This window comes from Brachyhypopomus gauderio, chromosome 7 (genome assembly GCF_052324685.1).
Source record: "Brachyhypopomus gauderio isolate BG-103 chromosome 7, BGAUD_0.2, whole genome shotgun sequence".
NCBI lineage: Eukaryota > Metazoa > Chordata > Actinopteri > Gymnotiformes > Hypopomidae > Brachyhypopomus > Brachyhypopomus gauderio.
The window spans coordinates 26,691,882-26,714,376 of NC_135217.1; the positions used below are offsets into that span (position 1 = coordinate 26,691,882).

At 44.0% G+C, this 22,495-nt stretch overlaps 1 protein-coding gene across 1 annotated transcript in view; it reads right to left on the reverse strand.

The window, feature by feature from the left end:
• cpa6 (carboxypeptidase A6) overlaps positions 1-16,633 on the reverse strand; it is a 33,525-nt gene extending 16,892 nt beyond the window's left edge. Inside the window, exons 1-2 of the mRNA XM_077012885.1 lie at positions 16,269-16,633; positions 11,010-11,085 (exon numbers count right to left, since the gene is read on the reverse strand). Coding sequence (XP_076869000.1) covers positions 11,010-11,085; positions 16,269-16,381 — 189 coding nt within the window. The 5' untranslated portion in view covers positions 16,382-16,633. The remainder of the gene's footprint in view (positions 1-11,009; positions 11,086-16,268) is intronic.
• Positions 16,634-22,495: the final 5,862 nt, after the last annotated feature.

The following is a 22,495-nucleotide window of genomic DNA, read 5'->3' on the forward strand; positions in this document are numbered from 1 at the left end:
GGGGGAAAATAATATCCTACTGCACACATAAGAAAAAGACAGAAAAAACACAGGTATTAGAATTGGAAGAAAAAATAAAATCTTTAGAATCTGCCCATGCTGCTTCACCACAAGAACACACACTGAACAAGCTGAGGAAACTCAAACTGGAATTGAATGAAATAATAGATAAAAAGACACAATTTTTACTGCAAAGACTGCGCTGGCAGAATTTTGAACATGGCAATAAATCTGGAAAATTCCTTGCTAATCAGTTAAAGCTTAATAAGGAAAAAACAACTATCTCCTCTATTAAGAACTCAACAGGCAGCATTATTCACGACCCACAACAAATAAATAAAGCTTTTAAAGAGTTTTATAAAGCTTTATACGCATCACAGATTAATCCATCAGATTCAGCTATTGAAGAATTTATTAATAATATAAATCTCCCAAAGCTAGAAAACGAACAAATTGTTGCACTGGATTCACCACTTGCTCTGCCCGAATTACATGAAGCCTTACAGCAGCTACCAAATAACAAAGCTCCAGGACCAGATGGATTTCCTGTAGAATTCTACAAAGAATTATGGTCTGTGCTAGAACCAACCTTTTTTAGAATGGTAAATCAAATTCAAAAAGATCATGTCCTGTCTCCAGACATGAATTCTGCTAACATCAGTGTACTTCTAAAGCCAGGCAAAGACCCTACACTTCCTTCCAGCTATCGCCCCATTTCACTCATAAACGTAGATCTTAAAATTATTTGCAAAGCACTTGCCAGAAGATTAGAGGAAATCACCCCACTTATAATACATCCAGACCAGACAGGTTTTATCAAGGGTAGACAATCTGCCAACAATACACGCAGACTAATAAACATAATAGATTACTGCACAATTAACAAATTAGAGACTACCATTGTATCTTTAGATGCAGAAAAAGCATTTGACCGGGTAAACTGGAAATATTTATTAGCAGTTCTACACAAATTTGGATTTGGCCCATCCTTCATTAACTGGATCAAAGCCTTACATAGTTCTCCTAATGCACGGGTTAGGACAAACGACATCACCTCACAAAGCTTCACTCTGCAAAGGGGCACCAGGCAGGGCTGTCCACTATCACCCTCACTTTTCGTTCTCTTCATTGAGCCATTAGCAGCAGCAATTCGACAAAATGCAAATATTACAGGAATTAACACAGGAACCACAAACCATAGGATAAGTCTCTACGCAGATGATGTATTACTTTTCCTACAGAACACACAAGCTTCCCTTCCGAATACAATCAAACTTATAGACAGCTTCTCTTCTATAACAGAATATTCCATCAACTGGGGCAAATCAACAGTTTTGCCTATAAACTATAGTTTCCAGAACACGACCACCACTCCACTACAATCAGGTAATATTAGATATTTAGGCATACATGTCTCTGCTAAACTGTTAGACTTGGTGCAGTTAAATCATATCCCTCTATTAAAAACAATAGAAGATGATCTCACACGTTGGAACGCTTTACCTATATCACTCATGGGGAGAGTGGCTACCATTAAAATGATGGTTCTACCCAAAGTTAACTATTTATTCTCATTAATCCCAAATAAACCCTCTGCTGCTTGGTTTAAATCCCTAGATTCAAACATCTCAAAATTTCTATGGAAAAACAAGCCATCAAGAATAAGTATGAAAACCTTGCAAAAGCCAAAACGCAATGGTGGCTTAGAATTACCAAATTTTTATCAATATTTCTTAGCCAATAGATTACAGTACATTTTAAAATGGGTCAAATACGACTTAATAGACAGGCCATGGTTGGACCTAGAACAAGCATTTTGCGGGAAAATAAAACTCTCAGACCTACCTTACATTAGCTCTAATATTAAGCGTCAGGACTGCTTTAAAAGCCTTAATATAAATACTTCACTGACAGCCTGGTGGGAATTCCTTAAATTAACTCGGTCCCCACTCATCCCATGCAAACTAACACCCATTTGGAACAATCCAGACATCTGTCAGAACAAGAAAGTACTACATTTTTCATCATGGCATGACAGGGGAATAAAAAATTTAGAACATGTTATTAAAGATGGAAACTTTGTCACATTCCAGGAACTTGTATCAGAATATGGAATAAACAACAGTAGATTTCTGGAATATCAACAATTAAAATCCATCATTCAACAGAGATTCAACCGCAATCAACTGAACTTAGAAATATCAGCATGGATAACTGAATTTTTTAATCTATATACTCCTAAATTATTATCAAAATTGTATAAATTATTGTTAAAATTTGATGACTCAATATCCCTTCCGATAGCCAAATGGGAACGAGATCTATTTATTAATCCAGATCAACATTTCTGGACCGACATATGTACAAATATCTTCAAAATAAGTAAAAGCCCCAACTTACAACTTATACAATACAAAGTCCTTCATAGAACACACTATACAGGACAAAGGATGTTCCAAATGGGCCTAGCACAATCAAACATATGCACCCACTGTACAGGCAATATAATTGATAACTATATGCATGCTATATGGGATTGTAGGCCTGTTAAGAAATTCTGGAAGAAGGTATGTGTAGAATTGTCCACGGGGCTTAAAAGCTGCATCCCAACTTCACCCAGACTGTGCATCTTAGGAGACGTCAGTGAATTAGATACAGAGGCAGACATATCACACATAGTTCTCACTGCCCTATGCATCGCCAAGAAAACCATTCTTATCAATTGGAAAACGAAAAAGGACCTGCATATTACTCATTACAAAAATTTATTACTCGATCACATCTGTCTGGAGAGAATGTCTGCTTCCTCTAAAGACCAGTTGGAGGAATTTAATTCTCTTTGGTCCCCACTGATCAGTTCCATTAGCTAGTCGGGGTGGTTGGCGGGGGCCTCGGCCCCCGGAGGGCCGGTTGGTGGCTGGGGGCCGACCCCGGGGAGACTGCTCGTGCCGGCCACTTTCTGGGCGGGGGGGCCGGGGCTGCCAACCTGGGATGGCATGTGCTTGCCCCGGCGGGCGGTGGTTGGGGGGGCTTGGGTGGCGCTCCCTCTGGGCTCTGGGGTGTGGGGCCGGGGCGTGGGGAGGGGCGGGTGCTGGCCCTCGGCGGGGTGGCTGGCCTCCCCTGTGGGGCCGGGTGGCGGGACCCGGGGCCTGGTGCCTGGGGCCTCCCGACCCCGAGCTGGGGCCCTGCCCGTGCGGGGGGACCTGCGCCGCTGCGGTTGCGCCGCTGGGGGGGGTGGGTCGGTCGGCCTGGGTCGGGGGGTCGGGTCTGGGCCTTGGGGCTCCGAGGTGCCTGGGTGGTGGGAGTGGGGTGGTGGATGATGGGGATGTCTGGGGTGGGCCGGGAGGTAGGGTTCCGGACTCCGACCAGCATGTCCTCAATACTGTTGATGTCTGCCATCGTTTGTTCACTGTGCGATTGGTATGGTTGTGGGTGCATACACAGGGGTGTGGTGTATATGGGACTAGCGTGTGTGGGTGTATATGTATGTGTAGATATATATGTATATATGTATGTATGTGTATGTATATATTTATATATATATGGATGGATGTATGTATGTATATGGGTATATATGTATATATTTATGGGTTAAATGTGTGTGAGTGCATACGTGTATGAAAGAAATGTGTGTCTAGGTGTATGTGGATGTGCGGACCGGCTGCTCTCTGTGGTGGGGGTGGTGTGGATCCGTGCTTGGATGTGGTGGTGGGGGGGGTTGCCGCCCTGGTCTCCCCGGGTCGACCGCTCCCTGCCTTGAGCTGGGGGGGCAGTGAAGTTCGGTGCTCAATGAGCCAGCTAGCAAGCTGGCTCTCCTCTTCCAGAGGACCCTTTCCTCTGGACCTAAGCATTCCCACCCCCCCCCCCCCCCCCCCCCACACACACACACACACACATCCTTGCTCATTTAGGATTCTGGGGACAGGCAGGTACCCAGAGGTTGACGAGGTGGGCCTGCTGCCATGGTTCACCCGTCTCCTCACCACTGTCTGTCCCTCAGTTTTTACTGCACTTTAGACATTGAGGGCCTTTGAGGGGACGGTGTGGACATGCACTCACGTTTGCCCTAGCATCTGTCCCTTCAATTTTAACTGCACCATAGTATCACACACTACGACACATGCATATACACCAACACCTACACACAACACTGGGGGTGGAGGGGTGGGAAGGCCTTCCTTCACCCACTTCCTGCTCCCTGCCGGGGCGGGGGGGGGGTTGCTGGCGCGGGACTGGGCTGGTGGCTTCCTAGGACCGCTACTGGTCCTTGCTGGTCCAGCCATCTGCCCCTGCCGCAGAGGGTGTGCTAGTCTGGATAAGTGTGTGTCTCTGTCCTTGTTTTCTTCTTGTTTCTGAATGGGTGGATGAATGAGTGCGTGTTGGAGGGAGGGGACATATGGCCAGGTTTGGAGGTGTGAGGGTGAATTTGAGTGTATGTGTGTGTGTGTGTGTGGGGGTGGGTGTGTACATGGTGGGGGTGTATAGGGGCAAATGTAGGGTGGGTTTGGTTAGGTGGGTGAGGACAGCTGGTTCTGGGTCGGGGCTGGTCGTGCCCGGTTCACTCATGGACACTCCCCTGAGACTACTGCACCACTCCAGAGGGGGGGCGCCTTGGGGCTCCGGTGTCCGGCTTGGCCCCCCGGCGTAGGGGCGGTTGGCCCGCTCCCCTGGGCGGTGGTGATATGGGGCGGCCGGGTGCTCCTCGGCGGGAGGTGGGCCCTGCCGGGTGGTGGGTGGCTTTCCGGGCGCGTGGCGCCGTGGTTTTGCCGCTGGCCCCTGGGGGGGGGGGGCATCCTGGGGGGGAGGCGCTCTGTTCCCTCTGGTTCCCCTGGACCTGCGCTCCTTGACTGGTGGGGCGCTGTCCGGGGTCTCTCTCTCCCGCCTGCGGGGGCGGGCGGGTGAGGGTTTCTGGGAAGTGCGGCTCTGGTACTCCACCGCTCTGTGGGGGGCCGTGGGCGGGTGGGGTTCCCGGGTCTCTCTCCGCCCGCCTCTGGCCTCTGGGGGAATGCTGTCGCAGCTACCCACCCTTGCTGGTAAGTACATTCCATACATCTATCCTATGTTGCACTTCTAGGTTGCACATAAACACACACTCACACACACCCATACATCGCACTCATCTGCACTATATGTATTTGGTTTACTTTCTGTACTTCTTTGCAGTGGTCATTTGAGCTGGTTGCGTGTTTTATTTTATTAATATTATTATTATTATTATTTTATTATTATTAATTTTTTTTTTTTTATTATTATTATTATTATTATTTTTTTTTTTTTTTTTTTCTTCTTTTCTTTTTCTTCTCCTTTTTTCTCCTACCTCTGTCTTTTCCCTTTTTATTATTTCTCTCCCCCTCTTTTCTTGGTCCACCTAACCCCAATAATTATCACTTTGCATACTGTTATCACTATATATTGTTATCACTACACTATATATTATACAGAATTGTTATAATTGCCATTTAAATCTGTACATAAAAACAAAGTTGTCCTCCAAAGATGGGGGGGTGGAGGTGGGCCAAAAAAAAAAAAAAAAAAAAAAAAAAAAAAAAAAAAAAAAAAAAAAAAAAAAAAAAGATCTCCAGTCACTATCTGTGATCTACAACAAGACCTGAATGCAGAGTGATGTGAAAGTGAGCAGACCGAGGATGAAGAACAGGCCTTCATAGAAAAACAAACCTGCAGAAAATTACTAATCTTTTGACAACTTCTAAAAAACGCAGGATGCCAGATGTCCTGTTAAACACAATAGACATGGCTTTGAAGTTTTAACCTGACATGAAACCTGTGTGTTCAAGGCCTTTACACTGAGCACAATGCCATCAGCAAGCCAACAGGGGGCGGACTGACACATACATCCACTATGGAGCATCAGCCCACAGTCTAAAATGTGCAGACACACACATATACACTGAGGTCTTGAACTTGGAATCATGAAACAAACAACCACTACAATAAACTATAAAACATTTGAGCTGTTTGGTCATTTGTCTTTTTTTTATGGTAAAAGATACTAAAAATGCAAATATCATTATGAGCAACATACTCTGGTTTGAGGTGATTGCCATGTTACACATGGATTTATCTCAGCTAAAATAGCAGCACAGCAATGTCAATTTCATTAAGACCTGCATGTCCGAAAGAACTCACAATCTGCACCTGTTCAAACACTCAAGATTTTCTTGGAAAGAAAGCATATGAGGGTACAATATGGCCCTTTACCTCACCTGGTTATTTGATATCATCACCTGAACACATGTGCATACTGAGCAGCACAGGACATACCAGCTCATCCAGAAGAATGTTCTCAAAATTCCTGTAACATATTATGGGATGCCTTCAATATTGCACCTTGTGGCTACATTAACATCACAACCTGGATCACCTGCACAGTAATTATATCACTTTTGATTCCTGACTAAAGTCTTACAAGTATTAAAGCATGTTATCATCTTTAATGAGCTTACTATACTTAGGGTTGTGTTTCCTAGAAGGATTAACTTCAGGTTCTTATTCAACCTTTCTCACAAGTAGTTCTCTCATTAATAAAGAGAACCTTGTTTGTACATGGGTTGTTTATATTTGGTAATTATAACCCCTGACCCACACTGTACACACCTACACTGTACACACCTACACCGTACACACCTATACAGCACACACCTACACTGTACACATCTACACCATACACACCTACACCATGCACACAGATACCGTACACACCTACACCTACACCTTGGCAACCAGAGCACACAGGCTCTCAATCTACAAACACACCTAACATAGCAGAGGATCCTAGAGAAAAGGCTTGGGACATTGCTGAGCTAACCATTGTGTGTGTTTGTGTATTTCTGTATGTTTAAGTGCATGGCTGCATCTCTGTGTGCATGTGTGTGCGTGCGTTTATATGTGTATGCATGTGTGTCTTTCTGTGTATGTATGTGTATCTGTGCATGTGTGTGTGTGTGTGGGTATATGTGTGCGGGTGTGAGGGTATATGTGTGTGTGTGTGTGTGAGTGAATGTGTGTGTGAGGGTATATATATGTGTGTGTGTGTGTGTGTGTGTGTGTGTGTGTGTGTGTGTGTGTGTGTGTGTGTGTGTGTGTGTGAAGGTATATGTGTGTGTCTTTTAAACTTCAGCTGCCTCTCATTTCAGTAGAAGTTAAATCTCTCTTACACATTCACTTAGCGATGGGAAAATCAGTTTAACAGTTATAGCAGCTCCTGTGCAACACATGCACAGGAACCTCTTCATAAAACGTTTACTTTGCCAGATGTGCACAGGGGCCAGATGTGCACAGGGGCCAGATGCACGTAGGTAAATGAAACAGACCAGGACATTTCACTGTCCTCTACTGGCTAAACCAATACTTCTCCATCCAAAATATTTTGGCATCGACAGGAACCAGACAGCAGGGATGCCTTTATCAGTCAAGTTTGGAGAAAGAAGTCTGACATACCTTTAAGAGATCAAACACTTTAGCAAAAGTGAAACCAGCGACACTGTAGTTCAAATCCACCCTTTATTTTAAACCACTATGTTTCGCCATCTTGGCCTTTACCAGGATTCTTTACATCAGTCACCTGGGATCGATGCACAAATAAATAAACCTTAAGTGCTATCTGGCAATAAAAGAGCATAACAACACAATTCTCTCCTCGTGTTGCCTTCATTTTAGGAAAATAAATAACAGATGTCATTATAGAAGCTGCAAATCTGACGTACGGCTGGATGCACAGACACCAGTGTAAACAAATGTAACTATTTCATTGATTCAGCTCTGCAGATTGTTTAGTTTAGCTATGTGGAATCAATCCGAGAAGATCATTAAACCCTCATCACACAAAATGCCTATGGGTTCTTGTGTGCACCAACCTCGGTGGTTTTCCCTACTGTGGCTTGGAGCATGTCTGGTTTGGTAAACAAGACATTCACAGTGAAAAAAACCCCAGTAGGAACACTGAGTTGACCCAGCACAGCATTAGTGCTGCACAGGGGCAGTCATGCCAAAGTAAACTGGAGAAACCCTCTACAGCTGTGCAAACAGACCCTCCCACCACTCCACAGCCACGCCTCTGTGCACCTTACGGCCCGACCTTGGTTGGGTGGCCACTCAGAATGTTGTGATGTGGACCCCACCTCTACACCAACCCTATTTAGGCCCCACCTCTAGACCCTCCCAATTTAGAATCCACCTCTAAACCCACCCAATTTAGGCCCCACCTCTATACCCACCCAATTTAGGTCCCACCTCTACACCCAACTCAATTAGGCCACACCTCTAAACCCACCCCATTTAGGCCACACCTCTAGACCCACCCCATTTAGGCCACATCTTTAGACCCACCCAATTTAGGCCCCACCTCTACACCAGCACTATTTAAATGTTTGAATTGACTATTCAATATTTTGTGAATTTTAGGGACACACACAAATAGTTCATACGGAAAGTTTTCAAACTCATTCAACTTTTTTCCCCTACACAGCTTTATTTTCTTTTGATAAGGACTGAGAACCTTGTCATATTGGGGGTGTGGGGGCAGTGGATAAATATACAGGGGTCCTGAGAGAAAACCTTCTCCAGAGTGACCCTTCTCCTGATGGAACCTTCTATAGAGTGACCCTTCCCCTCAGTGGACCTTCTCCTGAGTGAACCTTCTCCTGAGTGCCTAATGTGGAGGTTTACATTTCATTAAATAAGCTAGCATGAAAACACAGGAGTTTGAGGAAACTGTGGAGGAACTGTGAGCAGACCTGAACCCATCACATCATCCCCATGGAGACCAGAGTCAGTCTGCACTGACACTGCCAAGCCAGACTGACTTCATCCTGGACATGCACTGTGTGGTTTTTCAGTCTGGCAAGTTGCCAGACATTTATACAGTTTTGGCAAACCCCCTTTCCCTTAATGGTGGATGAATTTATAATTTCAACGTAACGTGGCGAACGTAAATTGTAAGCGGATGGTGGCGTACAGGGACAGGGGTACCTATATCCAGGAACAGGGGTACTAATATCCAGGGACAGGGGTTCTAATATCCAGGGACAGGGGACGATTGTTGAGTGTGCGAGGGGGCGCCATGTAGCGATTTCTGTAAAATAAATGGGTCTTATTATTTACATTGAGGGGGCGGGACACCTCGCCTGACTTTCGCCCCCCCGTGGCGCCGGCCCTGGTGACACTGTTATAGTGATTCTATGTTAATGACTCTCTGATAGTGATTCTGCGATAGTGACACACCTCTGGTTATAGTGATTCTGTGATAGCAGGGTATCTGCACATTTTTAAATGTCAAATTCAATGACTTTTAAGACCTTTTTAATACCTCTCACAAGAAAAAATTATACTATTACTGGGGATGCAGGTGTGTTCCACATCGTTGACGGGGGGGGGGGGGGGGGGGGGGGGGGTTGTGGCGAACGAAAATTGTTGACGTTGTTGTATACTCCAACGCTAGGAATCTAGCACTAGGACCCTGGAGCGTTTTTTTTTCTGCATTAGTGCTAGATTCGGCAAAGTTCACATCGCGCCAGAACAACTGAACAACACACACTTATAATAATTTAATGCCTCCCCTCATAAAATTCCAGACATTTTAATACATTTTTAGGCCTTGAATATGGAAAACTAAATTTAAGACATTTTAAGACTTTTTAAGGACCCGCGGGTACCCTGGATAGTGACTTTGTGATAGTTATTCTGTGATAGTCAGGGCTTAATTTGAGCCGGATCCTGCCGGAACAGGATCCGGGAACTCTTTCATTTTGAAACGTGTGTTCCGGGAACTGTCTGCCTCGATCCGGCAAAATATTATACCGCCAGTGTAACAATTTACCCTTGCGTTCCGGCAACGTTTGATTTACAAATTAAGCCCTGGTGATAGTGATTATATGATAGTGATGAAATGACTCTGTGATATTGACTCTGTGATACTGAGACCTCATCCACTCAGACCTTATTAACAACCAGAACTACCAGAGATTTTCTACCAAATCTTTTCATGCCACAAACATGTTCTGCATAATGATATAATAAATATGTTCTCCCAAGGCTCAAATAAGGTTTCTTGTGCCAGGTACTAGCAATTTTTAATGCCTCTCGCCACAAAACTCAATGTGAAAGAGTGTAAATAGAAGTCACACTGGGTTCCGTGTAGTAATGAGCTGCCCATAAATGGCTGTCTGGGTTTTTTCCTCTCCTGTGGCTCTTGACTGGGCTCTGTCCTCTTCCTCTGTTTCCTCCACTCTAGATGATGAACATGTTATGCACCACCCTCCTGGCACCGCCTGACTAGTGGACTGAAGATGTTATGCACCACCCTCCTGAGACCACCTGACTAGAGGAATGACGATGTTATGCACCACCCTCCTGAGACCACCTGACTAGTGGACTGAAGATGTTATGCACCACCCTCCTGAGACCACCTGACTAGAGGAATGAAGATGTTATGCACCACCCTCCTGAGACCACCTGACTAGTATACCTTGGAAGAATGACATCCATGGATATGTCAAGCACAAGACATGCATTCACAGGGAATCTCATTAGTTAACTATTAGTTTGGACTGTTTGGTGTATATACTTCCACATAAAACATACACACAAAAAATATTACAATTACATTCTTGTATTTTCTAAAGACCATGTAAAACTCGACAGATCATCTTAACAGGGTCAGTACAGCTTTCACCATGTGGTGGGGTTCTCATGTATCTTTTATCCAAATGGGCGTGTCCCTTTTCTTTTGCAATTGTTATAACACCCGTTTTGTTTTGGGTACATAATGTACTATAATGCACTGTCCTTACTTTCTATATTTTTATACCATTTCTTTAAGCTGAACTAAAAAATATACAATTAGAAGTGTCTTTAAACCATTCCATGATAATGTTGTGCTGAATGCATAGTATGATAATGCATGACTACACAAACTGACATGTGTTTTTTTATTTAGTATACAAGCAAAAGTGATGAAGATGATGTGTGTCTGATGAAGAAAAACCACTCACCGTCACATTCTGGAAAAGCTGCTTCAGAAACCGGACCTCCCCCTGACTACTGGGAGTGATTCTCAATAGCTGGTCCCTGCATGAAAATAAACAGATGTTTTAAGACATTAGCATTTGTCAAAATAATTTTTTTTCTAGAACGAACAAATAAAAAATCACTTAAAATCACATACATGTTTACAGATATAAGAACTCTTCTTTTTAACAATGTCAGTAAAAGCCGTGCTTGACTGCTAGGGAGATGTTTCTGTGCTGTCCTGGCTTGGTTTTATGAGGCTATAACCCCTGAGCTAAGGGTTTCCCTACATGGTAATCATCTGAATGAATCATAGTACAGTCAGCAGGTCACTCTCCTCACCCTCCTGTCCATCTGACACCAACACTTCCATTGGAATTACCCACAAACATGAGCAAGTAATGGAACCATAGAGGCTTAGCTCACGAGACACTCACAGGTGCTGATATTTCCTGAGTAACAGTGAAACTGACAATCTGATATTGGAGCTCTCTACTAATGCACAACTCAGAAGACAAAATGTACACAAGATCCAAGATGTTTTTAACAGTGATTTTTAACAGGGGTACACAGTAAAGAAAAGGTCTTGTGGATGCTGTTCTTGGATCTGCTGGATGCTGAAAGACATTTCAGCACATTTTTCCTGCTCCATGTCAGAGAACCTTTGGATATGATGACTCATCTAGTATTTATTTGTGAGAAAATATTACGGAAATCCCAAAGAACACTCATTGATGGTTTTTTCTGTCCTTACAGCAGCTGGATTATCATCTTTATGGGTTGGCTGACACCTAGAGGTGTTCTCACAAATGTTTTAGGATCATGTAGATCACAAAATAGGATCTTGTATGTAGGACATAATTAATGCAAATACTGCAGGTAAGTATTTCCTCTTTTACTCAGAACAATTTTTTTATTTGTCTACTTCTTTTACCACTAGACAACCTAGAAGACTGACCTCAGAACAGCTGACCAGGGCAGTAACGCAAGCCGGGGACGGTATCCCCTGACGTCATACCCTGACGTGTTCCCTTTGTGTAGTGCTGACGCACATGGTATTGTGTTGCTTGCATGATACATTTGGAGAAGTTGTTAGGTGTGACATTAGCATCCCTACTGAGTAAACAGACAACAGTTCACCTCCCAAATCACGAGATTTAAGTTTTAATGTCAGTGGCATTCATGACCATTTCGTTCTCCAGACAAATTTTTCAGCAAATTGAAAATGTTATACTCAAACTTATTTTACAAAATGAAGTAACATGTTGTTCTGCATAGTGTGCTTAGCCCACAGAAGCAACATAGAACACAGCAGTTCAATAAGTCATTAACCCAGAGCACTAGTAATTAATTCAAAACACTAGTAATTAACCCAGAACACTAATAGTGAATCCAGAGGACTAGTAATTAACCCAGAGCACAAGTAATTAAACCAGAGCACTAGTAATGAACCAAGAGAACTAGTAATGTACACAGAACACTAGTAATGGTCTTATTATCTGTAGTCTTACCAGGTCAGGCAAAAATATAAGCCTTTATGTTCATAAATAAAATGTTCTAGTAAAAAAATAATAGTGCATTTTAAAATGGCTCATAGATTTAAAATGTTTAACATTCACACACAAACAAATGCACACATACACAAACACACAATTTCAGCATATACACACACTGTCATAAAAGGATCAACACCAGCAGACAGGCAGTTTCTACAGAATTGGAAACTCCACCCATTCCAATTTCATCTATGTGTGCACTGTCATGCAGTTTTAACCTTCAGAGTAGTCCCACATGCACTATTTTAACCTATAGAGGAGTCACACGTGCACTCTTTTAGCATTCAGAGGAGTCCCACGTGCAGTTTTAACTTTCAGAGAAGTTATACGTGCACTGTTTTAGCTTTCAGAGGAGTCACACGTGCACTGTTTTAGCCTTCAGAGGAGTCTCACTTGCACTATTTTAACCTTCAGAGGAGTCCCATGTGCACTGTTTTAACCTTCAGAGAAAAGAGGTGCTGATCGTTGTGTTTTATTACCCTGCACAGCAGCCCTGGAATTTACTACAGAGCTCAGCACACCAGCAGGCTCATAGCTTTGAAAAAACAGAAAATATAAATGGACATGATATGACAAGAAAGACGAGTGCTCACCTGACCTGTGAAACATGTCCATACTTGTCTCGTTACCTCTGATTGCTGCAGAAGCAGATAATTTATGTGGATACGGTGTAAAACACCGTTACACAATTATCAATGATGCTGAACCGTACTCTCTGAACTGTACTCTGAACCATACTCTCTGCCCTTTAGACATCACTTGGTGCAGGAATGTTGATGCTGGTGTTGTTGACACAGTAATGAATGTCACTTCCTCTCTCTTTGATGTAACTGTGTTTGTGAGCTCGTCTGGGTCCTCACTACTGGCTGGGATGTAACTGTGTTTGTGAGCTTGTCTGGGTCCTCACTCCTGGCTGGGATGTAACTGTGTTTGTGAGCTCGTCTGGGTCCTCACTCCTGGCTGGGATGTAACTGTGTTTGTGAGCTCGTCTGGGTCCTCACTCCTGGCTGGGATGTAACTGTGTTTGTGAGCTTGTGTGGGTCCTCACTCCTGGCTGGGATGTAACTGTGTTTGTGAGCTCGTCTGGGTCCTCACTCCTGGCTGTGATGTATCTGTTCACCTCACTGATCGTAAGGCCCAGCACTGAAGCCAGAGACCTCTCTGACATTTTCTAGCCCAGACACAGAGGCCTGCAGAAGATACAATATCTGTACCAGCAGTGTGAACTCAACAAAAACTCCAACCAATTCACATCAGCAAGACAGATGTTGACATGACATGAGACATGAGAATGAATTTATGAGAAAATGAACAGGGACAGGGGTACCTATATCCAGGAACAGGGGTTCTAATATCCAGGGACAGGGGTTCTAATACACAGGGACAGGGGTACCTATATCCAGGAACAGGGGTTCTAATATCCAGGGACAGGGGTTCTAATACACAGGGACAGGGGTACCTATATCCAGGAACAGGGGTTCTAATATCCAGGGACAGGGGTTCTAATACACAGGGACAGGGGTTCTAATATCCAGGGACAGGGGTTCTAATACACAGGGACAGGGGTTCTAATATCCAGGGACAGGGGTTCTAATACACAGGGACAGGGGTTCTAATATCCAGGGACAGGGGTTCTAATACACAGGGACAGGGGTTCTAATACACAGGGACAGGGGTTCTAATATCCAGGGACAGGGGTTCTAATATCCAAGGACAGGGGTTCTAATATCCAGGGACAGGGGTTCTAATATCCAGGGACAGGGGTTCTAATATCCAAGGACAGGAGTTCTAATATCCAAGGACAGGGGACTTCTAAGAGGGGGAAACAAAGCTTTCTGTTCAGGAAGATGCTGATATGGTCTGATGTGGGCTGATGTGGTCTGATATGGTCTGATTTCCTTGACAGTTCTGGATGCTGAACTACTGGACCACACCTGGGCATCCAAGCTTTTCTGTATGTCACAGTGCTGCAGGTCCAAGGTGATGGAACTTTTTCTAGCCAAAAAACTTTCATCTGGTTTATAATTACCAACTACTGAAAAACTATGAAAACAATGATCAGTCCTTTCAAAGAACAGATTAAAATGTGTTTAGTACGTCCTTTTAAACCAAATCACTTCAGTACATATCCAAATATTGTAAGTAATTAAATAAGTGAGTGAACGTTGAGACCATTTCTGTGACGTGAGCACATTCAGCCTGATCTTCCTCCCTCAGGATGAGGGGAGCCGTCTGGCTGCCTTTCAGCAGAGCTGCGTTTGAACGGCACGTCAGCTGCCAGGTTCTCCGTGTGTTTATACTGATGCTGTGACACCTCTGGCAGGCAGGGCCTCTACTTTACAGCTCAGCCACTTCCTGACAGCTGGGAAGGACCCTTGTAAATCCGAACCTTTGCTGATTTTGAAGATTCCTCTTTTTTGGTTAAATACTCATAACACACGTAATGCAAGATTAACTATATGTATATCAATATCAAACTGAATAATTGTCAATTAGTGCTCATTTATCAATTAACTATATCAACTATAATGTTGCTGTATAATAAATAAATAAATAAATGTATAATGTTGATTAATAAATGAACAGTAATTGTCAATTAACATTTAATAAGCAATTAGAGGACCTGAAGAAGAATGCAATGTATGCAGCTAGTTTCTATGCAGTCGAAGTGCATGTTATTCCTGCTCTGTTAACGACCAGATGTGCCATGGAGTGAAGCTTTAGCCCTAATGTGCTGCAGCTAGAGCAGGGAGCCTGGAAAAATGATGACAAGTAGATAAAACCAAATCACAAATAAATAAAACCAGATCACAAATAGATCAAACCAGATCACAAATAGGTAAAACCAGACCACAGATAGATAAAACCAGATGACAAATAGAAAAATCATATCACAAATAGATAAAACTGGTTCACAAATTGATGTAACCAGATGACAAATAGATAAAATAAAATAAAAAATTAAAATAAAATTAAATAAAAAGGTGCGTTGGATGCAAGTACAAAAAAGCCTTCAGAGGAGTGGAAGGTTCTCGTGCTCCAGTAACATTGACTGGTAAAATTGACATTGTTTTGAGGCTCACTTGCTTTAAAAAGTCAAACGAAACAAAAGAATGAAACATAAATGATCTGGAGGTGCTGAAAATCCAACTTTATATTCACTGGAAAATTTATCTGCAAGTGTTATAGAACACAGGAAGAAATTCACGACAGCTCAGACCTCTACAGTACCCAGTGTATATCTCTTCGCCCACATTCAATATACAGACTCTCATTATTTCACGGTATTGTTTTTTAAACCTTCAATAAGTTCATGAAGCGAATTCCGTTCTAAAAACCTATACTGCTTTTTCATTTAAGAAAAAGACACCGTTAAAAGAAACTTGTTCATCTCCGTTGTCTCCGCCGTACCGTGTGCCATTCCCTCCGCTATGTTAGGACAAACTAAACTGTGTTACCTACGGCGCTACGTTCGGTTCACGGTCCTGCTCCTTTACACTCGCTTTGTTCAAGCTCCCGAGCTGAGGCGAGGAGAAACGTGTGTCTCTCTCTGAAGAAACCGCCCAGTCCTCCGCGCTCTTCCACTCTCCATAGCGTCAGCGGCATGAATGAGCGCTCTGTACACTTAGTTTGGCAAAAGAGAGAGCGGACGAGAGACTGAAGGAATGAATGAACTTCGCTACTCACCCGACGTAACGGTTGTCGTAGAGGTAAGCGCGTGCGGGATAAAGCACGCTGGAGCAAAACGCAACGCATCCAAGAACAGCCACCCTGACCCCAGCTACACTTCTCACGTCCATATTAACCCAGGACAAGACAGATGCATGAACTTTTTTTTTTTTCGTTTTTTTTTACAAAGTAACAAGAAACATTTTTGGTCGGTTAGTTTGAATAGGTTCGTGTTTCCAGCGGCCTTTGGACGTCTTTTTGCTTGCCTTGCTTGATCTGAGATGGATGTAGAAGTCGGTCAGGTGGGAATTCCTCGCCAGCCCGTCTTTTTAAAGTGTTTGGGACTGGTGTCACGTGACTCGGTGTCAGCGGAGCGTGCAACAGAATTCCAGTTTGGGGTATAGACGCACGCGCAGCGGACTGGGAGCTTTGCAGAGATTTTGACTTGACGGCGCGTGAGCTCTGGACGCGCCACAGTGACTGTCACACCAACTGTAATGTGATGGTGTTTTTAAGCTTGATGTTGCAGTACATATATAAAATTTTTATTGGTTTCGTTTAAATGCAGAGTATAGGTTAATCGTTCTATGTCCGTTAATTCCAGCACGGAACGCAGGTTTAATTTCTCTTCTTTTTGCTGTGACCTTTTCCTGTTTTAAAAGTCACATTTTTCATCCAATCTGCTCTAGATTCTTTTCGCAACAGCAGCAGTTCTAACCCGTTTATGAGGAGGGGGTAGTGTGGATATCTTAGAGGGGCCGTGTGTTCATTCCTCATTTACGGGTCCAGAGAACGCAAGCTTGTTGTCACAGGGCACTGACCACGCTGGCCCCCTCCAGAAGCACAAATCTGCATCTGTAAACAACTCAAAATTTGCTCCTTATTAAGGATTCTGCTTAATGAACTGCAGATGGCTTCTGTTGGCCTAGGTTACTGAGTGCCTGTGCCATTGGTATTTATTAGAAAGCAGTGTGATTACAAGTTTAAGTAAGCCAGCAGGCTGCAATCTTCATGAATACATGACAGCACATGTACATCACACAGTAAAATACCTTTGAGAACACAGGGAACCATGTAGTCTTCTAAAAATATCCATGAAGCATGAGATTCCTGCTTTTACCTTGTTTTGACCAAATAAGTCTTCATTTCCAGATATTTTCCTTTTCCTTTACATTCACAACATTCTTTTCACATTGCTATCAAAAGAACGATGGTCACCATAAAGCTCATGTTTCCAGTCAGGTTTGAACTGCAGCACAGCACCATACCCCTGAGCCCCTGAGCCTCTGAGCCCCTGAGCTCTGTAATCACAGGTTGTAGAGCTTTAGATAACATGTTCAACTGTGCAGCAAAGTGGAATACAACACACACACACAGACACACACACACACACACACACACAAACAAATACTGACATTACAATAATATATTAGATGTGTTAATTGTAAAATCACGGGTCCCAGTGGTGCTCTTCCAGACCTGGGCTTCAGGGTGAGTCCGCAGACTTCAGGGTGTCCCCAGACTTCAGGGTGAGTCCGCAGACTTCAGGGTGTCCCCAGAGTTCAGGGTGAGTCCCCAGAGTTCAGGGTGTCCCCAGAGTATAGGGTGAGTCCCCAGACTTCAGGGTGTCCCCAGAGTTGATGCTGAGATGCTGAGATCTTGCACATGAGCAACACAGTTGATGGAGCTGGACGTGAACGGTTTTAGGTCCTGTTCAGGGAAAGCTATATTTGTTTGTGTGTGTGTGTGTGTGTGTGTGTTGTCTCTTAGTCACCACCTGCTCATTGTTGCAGGTTAACAGTCCAGGCCCAGTGGCCACTAATGCACAGTCCTGTTCACGGGATTGCCACCTCACTCCAATATTCTAGCAAGGAGACTCTGCAGTATGTTTTAAATAAGTGTTTGAAATAAGTGTTTTAATAACGTTCCTTTAAAACCAGGTGATATACTTTCTTCTTTTTCCCTATTGTTCCCAGATGTGTAATAGAGTGAGATGCACAGTCTTTTATATATTCTGCCTAACGTCATTTCTGCAGTGCTTTGCATACAGCCGCTCACAAATGGGACCAGCAGGGGAGGCTCAGTAGTGGAGATGAAAAAGTGCTCTTCTAAAACACAAGGTGATGGGAAAGAAGGAACAGAGCTGTTCAAAATGCAGGCACACGTCTAGAGATTCACACGTCTAGAGATTCACACGTCTAGAGATCCACACGTCTAAAGATCCACACGTCTAAACATGTGCATGTCTAGAGGTTTCAGCCCAGCCACACATGCTGATGTCATTGGGGTTGTGATGAAGGCACGGCTGACACATCGTTCTGTAGATTTATGGGGTCTGTGACTGCCGCAGATATGCTCACTCTACACAGGGTCTGGGTTTCATTGAACGAAACTCAGTGGTGCACTGGAGTAAATTAGCACAGCACAGAGGTTTACAACTCTGTGTTAGTGGCAGACACTGATAAAAAGGGGTTAGAAAGGTTCAGTCCTGCACAGCCGGGCTGTCACATGACAAGCCCCCCCCCCCCCCCCCCCCCCCCCTTCCCCATTCTCAGTGTGTCCTCGTGCTGTTTTGGTGGCGTCTGGAGTCACGTGAACCCAGACTGCATCTGTCCATCTGTCCATTTGACTCCAGCATGTTTGGACACTTTCTGTCACTATCATGCAGACACAGCTCAGCAAGGAGCTACTGTCACATCAACCGTCATGGTCTGGGGACAGGGTTGATGTCACCCTAGAGCATGACATGACATCCCTCACATCTCTTCTTTGTTTCTCTCTTTTTAAATTGTTGTCATGGTGACCGGCGTCGGCCAGAGGAGGACGGGTTCCCCCACCTGATTCTTGGTTCCTCTCAAGGTTTCTACCTCGTGCCCTTAGGGAGTTTTACCTTGCCACTGTCCCCCTTGGCTTGCTCATAGTGATCTTCAGAGTTGTGGTGAGGTTCAGGTGACTCATAGTGATCTTCAGAGTTGTGGTGAGGTTCAGGTGACTCATAGTGATCTTCAGAGTTGTGGTGAGGTTCAGGTGACTCATAGTGATCTTCAGAGTTGTGATGAGGTTCAGGTGACTCATAGTGATCTTCAGAGTTGTGGTGAGGTTCAGGTGACTCATAGTGATCTTCAGAGTTGTGGTGAGGTTCAGGTGACTCATAGTGATCTTCAGAGTTGTGGTGAGGTTCAGGTGACTCATAGTGATCTTCAGAGTTGTGGTGAGGTTCAGGTGACTCATAGTGATCTTCAGAGTTGTGGTGAGGTTCAGGTGACTCATAGTGATCTTCAGAGTTGTGGTGAGCTTCAGGTGACTCATAGTGATCTTCAGAGTTGTGGTGAGCTTCAGGTGACTCATAGTGATCTTTAGAGTTGTGATAAGGTTCAGGTGACTCATAGTGATCTTCAGAGTTGTGTTGAGGTTCAGGTGACTCATAGTGATCTTCAGAGTTGTGGTGAGGTTCAGGTGACTCATAGTGATCTTCAGAGTTGTGGTGAGCTTCAGGTGACTCATAGTGATCTTCAGAGTTGTGGTGAGCTTCAGGTGACTCATAGTGATCTTCAGAGTTGTGGTGAGGTTCAGGTGACTCATAGTGATCTTCAGAGTTGTGATGAGGTTCAGGTGACTCATAGTGATCTTCAGAGTTGTGGTGAGGTTCAGGTGACTCATAGTGATCTTCAGAGTTGTGGTGAGGTTCAGGTGACTCATAGTGATCTTCAGAGTTGTGGTGAGGTTCAGGTGACTCATAGTGATCTTCAGAGTTGTGGTGAGGTTCAGGTGACTCATAGTGATCTTCAGAGTTGTGGTGAGGTTCAGGTGACTCATAGTGATCTTCAGAGTTGTGGTGAGGTTCAGGTGACTCATAGTGATCTTCAGAGTTGTGGTGAGGTTCAGGTGACTCATAGTGATCTTCAGAGTTGTGGTGAGGTTCAGGTGACTCATAGTGATCTTCAGAGTTGTGGTGAGCTTCAGGTGACTCATAGTGATCTTCAGAGTTGTGGTGAGCTTCAGGTGACTCATAGTGATCTTTAGAGTTGTGATAAGGTTCAGGTGACTCATAGTGATCTTCAGAGTTGTGTTGAGGTTCAGGTGACTCATAGTGATCTTCAGAGTTGTGGTGAGGTTCAGGTGACTCATAGTGATCTTCAGAGTTGTGGTGAGCTTCAGGTGACTCATAGTGATCTTCAGAGTTGTGGTGAGCTTCAGGTGACTCATAGTGATCTTCAGAGTTGTGGTGAGGTTCAGGTGACTCATAGTGATCTTCAGAGTTGTGATGAGGTTCAGGTGACTCATAGTGATCTTCAGAGTTGTGGTGAGGTTCAGGTGACTCATAGTGATCTTCAGAGTTGTGGTGAGGTTCAGGTGACTCATAGTGATCTTCAGAGTTGTGGTGAGGTTCAGGTGACTCATAGTGATCTTCAGAGTTGTGGTGAGGTTCAGGTGACTCATAGTGATCTTCAGAGTTGTGGTGAGGTTCAGGTGACTCATAGTGATCTTCAGAGTTGTGGTGAGGTTCAGGTGACTCATAGTGATCTTCAGAGTTGTGGTGAGGTTCAGGTGACTCATAGTGATCTTCAGAGTTGTGGTGAGCTTCAGGTGACTCATAGTGATCTTCAGAGTTGTGGTGAGCTTCAGGTGACTCATAGTGATCTTTAGAGTTGTGATAAGGTTCAGGTGACTCATAGTGATCTTCAGAGTTGTGTTGAGGTTCAGGTGACTCATAGTGATCTTCAGAGTTGTGGTGAGGTTCAGGTGACTCATAGTGATCTTCAGAGTTGTGGTGAGCTTCAGGTGACTCATAGTGATCTTCAGAGTTGTGGTGAGCTTCAGGTGACTCATAGTGATCTTCAGAGTTGTGGTGAGGTTCAGGTGACTCATAGTGATCTTCAGAGTTGTGATGAGGTTCAGGTGACTCATAGTGATCTTCAGAGTTGTGGTGAGGTTCAGGTGACTCATAGTGATCTTCAGAGTTGTGGTGAGGTTCAGGTGACTCATAATGATCTTCAGAGTTGTGATGAGGTTCAGGTGACTCATAGTGATCTTCAGAGTTGTAGTGAGCTTCAGGTGACTCATAGTGATCTTCAGAGTTGTGATGAGGTTCAGGTGACTCATAGTGATCTTCAGAGTTGTGATGAGGTTCAGGTGACTCATAGTGATCTTCAGAGTTGTGATGAGGTTCAGGTGACTCATAGTGATCTTCAGAGTTGTGGTGAGGTTCAGGTGACTCATAGTGATCTTCAGAGTTGTGGTGAGCTTCAGGTTGAGTCGTGATGAGGTTCAGGTGCTACAGGTAGAAAGCTTCCTGGTTCCTTTCGGGGCCACTTTCTTTTGTTCTTTATAAGGTTTATAAAAACTGTTGATTTCAGTAAAAAAGCTGTTTAACATCGCCAAGCAAGATCTAACATGCTCTTCGAGTTCAGCTCAAATTACTTATCTCCTCTGAAGAGTGGGGCTTCAGGGCATTTAGTGTGACTAACTGCTCCAGCTAAATGTAACATCTGCTGTATAATCTGCAATTCATTCTTATTCATATCCAGTGTTAGTTCTCATTTGGAGATGTGATAAGCATGACAGGGTAATGGTCTATGGAACAGGCTCTCAGTTTCACTCTAATATATGCATGGCATGTGCGGATTATGAGAGTGTGTATGATGTTGTATATGTGTGTATGGTGTGTGTGTGTGTGTGTGAGTGTGTGCCTGATGTATGTGAGCATGATGTGAGTGTGTATGATTGTGTATGAGCATGATGTGTGTGTGAGAATGATGGGTGTGCAAATGATTGTGTGTGAGTATGGTGAGTGTGAGTATAATGTGTGTGTGTGTGTGTGTGTGTGTGTGTGTGTGTGTGTGTGTATGTGTGTGTGTGTGTGTGTGTGTGTGTGTGTGTGTGTGTGTGTGTGTGTGTGCGCGCGCGCAGAGGGTCTGATATGAGTGCATGGATTTGCATTTGCTTACACTGCCACCATTACACCAGGGGTGTTAGGGTGGAGTGACAGTATGCTTACATACAGGCTGCACACCTAACCTAACCCTAACCAACTCTAACTAACCCTAACCATAAATAACCCTAATTCTAACCCTAACTCTACCCCTCTACTAACTCTACTAACCCTAGCTTCATAAACACTAGAGAGTGGGTGAAGGGCACTTTCTGCTTTATCCCTCCTTTAACATCATCATCAGATGAGGATTCCTTTCCATATAAATAAGGGTCTTGTTCCAAATATTGCTTTGATGTACAAATCAGGCCTC